Raw genomic sequence first — 10314 nt, forward strand, 5'->3', positions numbered from 1 at the left:
ACAGAATTACTGATCAGACACCTTAAAATTTATTGTCTCCTGCAGGGTTCTGTATATAGCGCAAGATGACTAACAAGATACGGTGCCTACTAAGAAGAAGCCTTGTGTCCATTAAGTCATGTAAAACTGCAATCCTTAGAATACCCAAACGCTGCAGTATTTGACATCTTTTGAAAACCTTGATCAATCACTAACAACGAGTATTGACTATGTTTGCCTCCTAAGACAATTTAATGACATACGCTGAAGTTGTAATTGCCTGAATGGATCATAAACATGTCAACCGCACTTTGTGAAAGCATGATAACTTATCTCAATACATAATTGAACGTCAGGTAATTGAAATCCTTGCCATCCAGCAAGCTCACATCACAAGAATTTACATTAACACCCTCAGTGTACTAATTAACCCAAAGTCAAACCTACTGATCATGACCAGTGTAAGTAACGGCTCAACCACTACTGCATGATACACTGTCGGTATGAATTAGCCTCGATCATTAAATGCTGATTAAAAGCGGAAAGATGGATTTCTCCATAATCAAATGCCCTGAATGGCATGAATCAAAAACATCAAGCTTATCATAGACTTTATTCTAGACTTTCGGTCTAGAAAACAAGTTCTTTAACATCTCTTGGAAAAAATTCTGTACATCTGCAATACAAAATGTGATGCACCTGCATGTGTAATGTATAAATTTATCTGCATCAATGTTGAAAACTTTGGTCTGTTTGTCATTCCAAATGTTGAATGTATTATTTAATTGATTTGTGATCAAATTGAACTTTAAGGGAAAAGTACACAATGTAAATATTATGCACATGAGATCGATTGCTACATGTAACAATTGTAAACAGCAGCATGCAGTACTTGTGGCCTTTGTATTAGTGGGCCATATAACTATCTATAAAGAGCAGTTTATCAATTTCAAATCAGCATAGCCAAATATTGCATGGCTTGCAAAGTGTGCTTATATCACATTTCAGCAATCATTATGACACACAACCAAAATTGTGTTACTGGAAGTATCATCAATATTTCATTTGATTTTCAAGATAATGAATTTATCTGATTTTTTGTGACGCTTAAATATTCCTGATATTGATCTGTTATCTTATATGTATCTATCATTATTATTATAAATAATACATTTAACATATTCTCAAGTGTGTTGTAAAATCATTCATAATTCATTACTTCATTACTCTTCCATACATAACTTTCGTTTATCAAATTCTCCTGGCTTTTACCATGTCTAAAATACTGGAGGTATTTACGACACTGTAGATATATCACATATCTGTATCTACTTACTTTAATCTTATGAGGACAAAAGCAAAATCTGTGTAGACTGATCACCTTCACGATAGTATAATCAAGGACTGATCGTACATATATGGTAATTACAAAGTTAAGCCATGATTAGCTAGAAAAGTAAATCAACCAAACATGCAGCTGTACTGTAGACTGACTTTCATCTTAAATTACACAAAACTCAATGATAATCTCCTAAGCAAAGGTGACGCAAAGTATGTGCCATGTCATTGCTGAGATTTTCATGTGCGATATTAAACAGATATAGTGATAGTCCTCAGATTACAATGACAAGAAAGAGGAAACCATGGATTTTGAAAATGATATCTTGTAAGAACTTAACCTTTTTTCACAATTTTAACAGCACTTGGTATAATATCATTCATTCATTTTTCCGTTCCATGCTCATTTGTTCCTTTAATGCGAATATTACTATAAATCTAAAATTATAAATGTGTCTGAGAATGTGAAAGAAACAAAAAGTCTGCAGGAACAATTTTTGAATAACTGAAGTTGCATCTATTGTTAAACGTTACATGAAATCCCCACACATTTCCACTTTAATTCACCTGAAAATGTGTAAAATTTCTGGGTAACATGTGTCCTTCATAAACTTCATTAGAAAATTTGAATTTTCCATGATGTGTGTTGTTCAGTATGACAGTTCTCAAATGAAATCTAAAATCTGAAATATTGAATATTAGTCTCACCTAAAAATGTGTAAATGTAAATCTAGATGTTTTTAAAATTGCTGGTGTTAGACCTCTAGAGTCACCAGTTTTTCCAGGGTTACTCACCTTAACTTTTCTAACTTCATTGGCTTGGAATTCTGCAGCACAATTGTGATGGATAACACCTACACCACCACATAGCTGTAAAAGTATTAAGACTTTATCACTCTTAATATAACATTGGCAAACAACAACTTAAATAGCCAATGGAGTAATTATTTATCCATCAATAACTTCAAAATATGCACTTAAGTAAGTTTATACAAAAATTTGAAGAAATGCATTCAGAATTTCTCAAAATCTCATCCTCCAAATTTATAGATCTATCTGTATCAATGATTCTATTTAAGCCAATTAAAACAGTTGTTAAATTTTAGATACAATAGCAAATGAGATAAGTATAACAAAAAAAAATGCAAAAAATACATATGAATTTTAAGACCAATTTAATATCTTGATATCAGAAACCACAAAATTCATAATGTGTAAAGTATCGCTAATATCAGTTGTCGTGGCTGTAGAAGTTATCTAGAAATATGGTTAAAGCCATTTTTTCCAAAAAGGAGCTTTATTCCACGACAAATGTCAAAATAAAAACAATTTCTAAGAGCAATTACTTAAAAGGATACTTGTAATGGTATAGAACTATAAACTTTCAATAGAATTGATCTTAAAATCTAGGATTTGTCTGTAGAAAAAAAACTAACAATTAATTCAGCTGATTTCAATGACGGGGCAAAATTCTGTAAAAAAAAAAAAAAAAGTGTGTGGGGGGGGGGGGGGGGGGGGGGGGGGGGTGTCCGAATGAAAAAAATGATTCATTAGGGTAGGTAACCTGGATAATTTGTATTAAGTTTCAAAGAAATTTGGCCGAGGGTGTAGGAGGAGTTATCCAGGCAAAGCTTTTCATGCTATTTCTATCAAGAATGGGGCATCAATCTGCCAGAACGGGTCTGAACCATACAAATACAATGCTCACAGAAAAATGATCTTGCCAATGGGTCAATACTTCTACTTTTCTGAAAAAGTACAATATCAAATACGAATTATGTTACTAGTGGTAAGACTTCTTCATTTCAATACAATTGCAAAAGAAATACTTCAACAACTAAACTTTATAATTAGATTTTGGCAGACTGCTTGTTAAAACTTACCGCCATTCCGATGGCCATGCTGGATTCTGTGACAGTGTCCATAGGAGAAGAAACCAGAGGTGCTTTAAGGGTAATTTTGCGAGTGAGAGCTGATGTGAGGTCCTGTAAAAAAAAATAAACCCATTAAATGGAATTGGGTATATGAATAGCAATATCAACACTTTATAATTATATAATTAACACCTGTAAGGAGATGTGAACCTGATTTTACAGAAAACTCAAAGTCACTCAATTGATTTCACAAAGTCCTTTAAAATATGTTATCAGTTACCCTGATTTCAACACTGAAGGAAAACTAATGGAGATGTCTCATTGTAGCATTGATGGCTACAGGCTAATTCACTGAACATCATGTGGAAGGCCCGCTACATGATATAATTTTCTAGAATAACTAGTGAAAAGTGTCTTGCCAAAGAACACAACCATACGAGCACAAGATGGTCCATGATTTTATTATCCTGGTAATCACAGACCACCTGTCAGGCATTATATGAACCACAAATAACTTAGATTAAATTCACCTGATTATGTAGTTGCATAACAAAGTCATGAGTTTTGTCAATACAAAAAACACTTCTTGAAAATCTCAAACATGGTCTGTTGATCATGCTCTATCTATAACAGACTGACCAATCATCAATCAACGTGACACACCAAACAAGACCATTATATTTTTCTTGCTGGGCTTCATTTGCAGTAATTACTGGTAGTATATGTAGCAATATTTATAACTTGTCAACTACATTGTATACAGAATACAATACAGATCTCAGTTATCAATATCTCAAAATAATAATCTCTACACCTAATTTCATAGCAATACACTTTTATAATATAAAACATCACTGTAAGAACATGACTGAATTAAAGAATTACTGCATGCAGATGTTAACTTGCTGACATAAATATTTGTAGCATTATATTGCAGTGGGCTGAGCACAAGCATTGCATGAATAAGGGTAAAATGTATCATATATGTATACATACCACATTTTCTGATAGAAAATCAATAAAACCTGGCAAGATAAGGAAATCACTGTAAAATAGAAAAAACAAGCATCCATCAGATCCCACTCAATCAGTGTCTGGTAGTAAATTATATTTAATTACTGCAGAGTCAGCTTTCATAATGCTTTCCTTTCACCAGGACACATGTGCATGTGTCAGACGGTACATAAATAACACATTCTACAATCACACTGTAATAATTTAACTAAAGTAAGTAGATTCCATGAAACCTACATTGCCTGTCCTCCTTGCATGACCAGGCCCTTTCACAGAGACAGATAAAGCTTTAGGAGAGAAACATAATCATTTTTAAGTCCTGCAAAAAATGCTTCATATAACTAATTATATATAGTATATTCATGATCATGAACACTAATTATTTAACTTGTCATGATCATCCCTTCCTACTTCTATGGGAGTCTCCTGCATTATTTTTTCACAAATTGTTGAAATTAAGATTAAATTTGCATATTTTACAATTAATAACTAATAATTCTGGGATTAATTTTTTGGCAAAACACTGCTAAAACATTCAATATTGCTCTACTGTTTCTATATATAAAGCATGATAATTTGACATACATTTTGAAGAAATCCAATATCAATATTGATTTTCTTACACCAAGTATTTAACGTAGAATTCTGAACTGCATGTGTTTGTTTGTTTCCATCAATGATTTGAATTTCCTCTATATTTGCACCAAAAGTTTTTCAACAACTTACTTTCATGAAACTATGCACATTTGTGAACCTCAGTGTGAATGATATTTGGCAATGATCTGTCGTATCATGAGGTATTTCAAAAATTGGATATAAAGAAAGGAGAATGAAAATTTGGTATAAAAAGAAAAATGTCAATGTAACATGAAGGAAATTCCTGTCTTTACTTTAACACTTTGAATACAAACATGTGAGGTGACACTTAGGCTGACCCCAAATCCCAAGCAGAAACTCTTTATAATTTCATTGTATTTTTACCAACCCTGTGCTGATCAAATTATCACATCTGTGTGAACTCAATAGCTATCACACAAACCAGCTCACTATATGCCAAACACTATCATTATCGCAACAGGTGTTTGCAAGCTTATAGGCAACCTGCAGGATCCAAATAAAGCTACAAAGACCATGACAAAATTTCACTAATATGAAATGTCCATGATGAATCCCAATAACTACTGATCTCTTCAACAATTCCTTATCTAGTGGTGTAGTGTATCTTATAAGTCTTAGTAAAGTTATGGAGCATATTACCTCCAGTAGCATCATCATACATGCTGACCATCATGATCCTCTCAGCATATAACTGTCTTAAATTCTGATACAGATGAACAGGATGTCAAGAAGAGCTTAAACATATTGAAATTTGGAAGCAGACCTCGTTATGTGTCTTTTTATTCCAATAAATGTGAAATCATCTGATCCACATAGCCAAAAAACCACAAACTCACATCTTTGGTTACAGCCTTCATGGACATACCCTCAAATCAGCAGAATCAGTGAAATATTTAGGGCTGACAATAACTGAAATTTTTTACATGTTACTTGTATAGCAATATATAACTTTAGAAACAAAAACTAATGAATCACTCTGATTTATCACAGAAAATATTAAGATATTTGATAAAAAGAGGAAAGAGCATGTCTACAAAGCTCATTCATCCTTTCTCAAAATAATTAGAATCTGGAACAGTCTGTAAACTCAATTACCAATTCCTTGTTACAATGATGGCCTCCCCCCACACACAAACTGTAATACCTCAAATAATAATTTAGAAATAAAAAGCTACACCAAGCTTTTATCTACAGTCCCCAATCACCCTGGAGCCTCTGTATAAATGCTCCTCATATTAAATATACCAAAGTGCTTATCTAAATTCATCAGTGAGACTAACTCCAGATTCTTTCGAGGAAGCCTAAAATTAACAGAATTAATATATGGAGAACCTATTTTTGACACAGCTACACACACACAATCACACATATAAATAGAGAAATACAACAACGACACAAACACTGGTTGTGTTAATAGCATAACGTCGCTAATTCAGAATGCTTAACCGATTTTATTGAACTGTCTAACCGGATACAGTGATTTTTTGTTACTTCTACCCTGTAGTCCCAGTCTATTTTTAGAATTTTGTTATGCTCTCGGTGAGGAGTGTAACGTACGCACTCACCCGTGCTTAGTCAGACTATAGAAACGTTGTTTACGAAAGACGCGCTGGTTCACTTTGCACAGAAATATCATTGAACGTCAAGTTATCTATATCAGTAATTAAATATTCGCGGTCCTAAGTAATTCCAGCCTAACTTCGCTAGCACCGGGTTGATAGAAAGATCTCGAGACAAGTTTATTTTTAGAATCTCCGTAACTTGGTAAACAGTAGGTCTAAATTACATTTACTCTGCCAAAATCGAAAATTCAAAATATCAATTGATAGTTTACTTACTTATACGTCATTCCATCCCCATTTGCAAAGAGTCCAGCCCCGGTTAAACCATCGTCAGGGACGTATCCAGCACCGCCAGTTATTAGGTAGTCTGCCATGCTGTCGAGAAGAAAAAGACTGGCGTTACTAATGAAATGACGTGTAATACGGACATATTTCCGGAATAAGTGGTTTACGAGTGGCTATATCCGTGCTTGCAATTTAAATGATTTTCAAAAATTCACAGAAGAAAATAATAATGAGAAAAGAAAAAAAAAAAAAAAAAATACACACACACACACACACAAATTTTCGTAAAAGATCAATATGTCATTTATTACAATATATTGTACTTCTCGAGTGAAAAAAACGAAACAATCTTGTTCACCATTGAATTTATATATAGGTTGATATCAGGGTAAAAATCTGATATTGGGCAGGTAACACTTTTGAAAGGCCACACACAACAATAAATTTAGTGGATAATGAATAAAAGGTAACCCCAAACCATTGTTAAAGAAAGATTGTTTGTTGCATAATTATTCACTTTTTCACTTTATTTGTCACGAAATAATTTCTTCAGCGACCACATGGGCAACAAAAGATCACGGAATTAAAATCCTAAATACTACTCCAGACTGTGAATCCATGAAAAAAAATAGTATATTTGATATGGCACGATCATGGAAGAGTCAGGTTGTATATCCTTTGAAGATATTCAGTACTGTTTTTATATACGATTATGTAATACCTCGATTATCAACACGTTGACGGTTAATAAACATCTATTGACAAACTAACGTGTGCTATACCGTGAGAGCACTTAATAGCACAATATCACTACACTGTATTACTAAAAAAGACCTAAGAAAAGATAATTAAAAATAAATGCATTTTTAATTAAATATTTATTCAAGGCAATTTCGTGGTTGAAATGTTAATGACACACTTTTAACCATGGGTTGCTAGCATGGTACATGTATGTAAACATGTGTTAAATAAGTGCATGTCTTTATGATACTCGTGACAATCTTTTTTACATGATTAGAGGCACGACAGTGAAATTATTTTGTAAGGATTATGGAACATTGTGTTCTAAAATAAAATACAAAAAGGTCACACAAAGAGTGATTGTGGTATGTGATATCTATTTTCAATCTTGTCAGCTGTTTTTCAAACGGTACAAACAACGAGTGTGTTTGTTTTGTATTTTTGTTTTTTTTCTGTTTTTCATTTTTATTATTATTATTATTGTTTTTTTTTTCAAAAATAACTAACGAATATGAAAGAAATATCATATATGACAACCACAGGTTTGTGCGTCCTGCTTCTGGAAATAAATTAATGGAAGCCTTCATTCTGTGCCTACGATAGGAGGAAGATGAACATTGATGAACGAAACAAGGTCGTGTCCATTATCGCATGGCTTATCTCAGTAGTGTAATATACCTTGGGGCGTGTTTCATTGGCTGTGCCAGCCAGAAATTGATTGTGATGCCAAACATTGTGATATGGACGTTATGTTATGAATTAAAAATGGAACAACAAACTGTCTAATTCCACTTTATTTTGTCCTCCATATTTTAAAATTTTCACTTGTAAAAATGTGTCTCATCTGAATTATATGGTACGATAAAAAGTATCTAATTTGAGATTTTATGAACATCATCTCGAAGGTTTAATAAAACTTTCTTTCAAGACTCGTTACATAAAATCTCATGTGATATGAAAACTCATTAAAGACCCTGTAGGTGTGTGTATGTATAAAGATATATAAGATAATATTTCATCATCCCAGAGATGTATATGATCATCCTAATCACAGGTATGTATTACGACGAAAGACTTCAGTACACAATTTTTCAATCCTTTACGATAACAAATGTCAACACACCATAAATAGAACTTACTAAGATACCGTTTTATTACCACCCTAATGTTACCATTCTATCTATATGGTTATATAACTGCCTGCGGTACGTATGTACTTAACATCACTACTTTATGTTTTAGGATGTCGTCATGTTGAACGGTAATTGTTTTAGAAACGGCACGAGTCAAAATTGTCATTTAAGTTTCCGTGTGAAAATATTAGATATTGAAATATCATATATAGTAGACACTAATGTCTGTTGGTATAAATGATTAAGATTTTGGAATATGACATATGTTTGCTCGTTATATCATGATATTGTGAGATCGATTGTCTTTTCGTAATCCTATCAAACTGGCCTCTGTAAGCTAACGTGCCACCACAGACTTATATATATAGTTTTGCCATTCTGCATTGACTGTATAGTAACATCAAATGATATTTTACATTAATGATGTAAATACACTGGAGTTAATACTATTAACCTTTTCTAATATCCATTACGAATCTTACATATACCTGGATATCCTATTACCGTTAATTACATAAAAAAAAAGGAACTGATGATGAAGAAATCTCATATAAATCACGTTTCCAGAACATGGAGACACGTTTCGGTCAATAAGTGGAAACCGGCGATGCAACTTGGCTATCGATTGAGGCTCACACGAGGATCCACAGGTTTCCCGAGTAACAAAGATGGCCGCAATAGTGTATCAGTAATTCCCCAAGATTATACCAACTGATCTCTAAAATAATAATAAACAGTTTACAAACCTGCTGTCATAGCCGAGTTGACTCATTTGGTCATGACATCGCTTTCCTACGGAGACATGCCTGGCTTGTTGAGAGGAACCTTCATCCATCAACACTGTGGACATCTGTCGTCTGCTCAACTCTTCTCTCACAGACAGACAAGCGTATCAGCTGTCTTGCAGAGAAATTCTTCTGCAAAGAATGAAGTTAGTGTTTAAAATATTTTGCCCGAATCTAATTTCCGACGTCTGTAAGCATAAAATATCATGAGAAGTAGGCTTCCCTATGCTGCATACATTGTTGTCGGTCCAAGTAGCTGCGATTAAAAATTGTCACCTTCCGTTCAGGTCTAATCAGAGATTCACTGAAAAATGCTAACAAGTCTCATCCACTACTATACATTGGAACGCATAGCCGCTATCTCATCCAATCGATTTTCTAACTGTATCACCAGACGCTAGCAAATCCCGACGATAATCTGACCGTACCAATCAGGAGCAGTCTTTCCTTCACACCACTTCATCTGCTTCAGTTCTACGGAAGGTCGCTGTGTTACTGGTACCATATTTAGGCCATCAATATAGAGACATGATATATATATATATATATATCAATGATCATTCTTTTTATACAAATGTAGATAGCTGAGTTCCTGCTGGAAGTGAAGTATCAAATGATGCTACGTTTACACCTAGTGCACTTGTAGTGCACAAGATTAAGACTAGGTTTAGACGAGGTTCCTTCGTTATTCTATTGACAGAAAAAGTTCTATTTGTTGATATATGTAATATAGTTCAAGCAAATTTTGTGTCACCAGATAAAATGCTTTGTCGCTAATAATTCAAAACTTGATATTTGTGCTATTATAGATTAAACGTTTTACGTTTTTTATGTAATGCTGCAAGATACAGTGTATATTATCATTTTTCATAAATCTAAAACGAAACACATGTGCATGCATTTCATTATTTGGAATTTGTTCTAATTACAGGTAACGATCCAACATTCTATTGTTTGTTTAGAAATCTTGGTGTTTTGTTGTAAT

At 33.4% G+C, this 10314-nt stretch overlaps 1 protein-coding gene across 2 annotated transcripts in view; it reads right to left on the bottom strand.

Moving 5' to 3' along the window:
* Positions 1 to 9358, bottom strand: part of LOC132556042 (inosine-5'-monophosphate dehydrogenase 1b-like) — a 34713-nt gene extending 25355 nt beyond the window's left edge. For both annotated transcript variants that reach the window (XM_060220433.1, XM_060220434.1), the window contains exons 1-5: positions 9291 to 9358; positions 6662 to 6760; positions 4188 to 4236; positions 3201 to 3302; positions 2113 to 2187 (exon numbers count right to left, since the gene is read on the bottom strand). In XM_060220433.1, coding sequence (XP_060076416.1) covers positions 2113 to 2187; positions 3201 to 3302; positions 4188 to 4236; positions 6662 to 6760; positions 9291 to 9316 — 351 coding nt within the window. In that variant the 5' untranslated portion in view covers positions 9317 to 9358. The remainder of the gene's footprint in view (positions 1 to 2112; positions 2188 to 3200; positions 3303 to 4187; positions 4237 to 6661; positions 6761 to 9290) is intronic.
* Between the last annotated feature and the right edge of the window lie 956 nt (positions 9359 to 10314).

This window comes from Ylistrum balloti, unplaced genomic scaffold, assembly GCF_031769215.1.
Source record: "Ylistrum balloti isolate Yb309-2 unplaced genomic scaffold, AGI_CSIRO_Ybal_v1 Utg370542, whole genome shotgun sequence".
In the NCBI taxonomy this organism is placed as follows: Eukaryota; Metazoa; Mollusca; class Bivalvia; order Pectinida; family Pectinidae; genus Ylistrum; species Ylistrum balloti.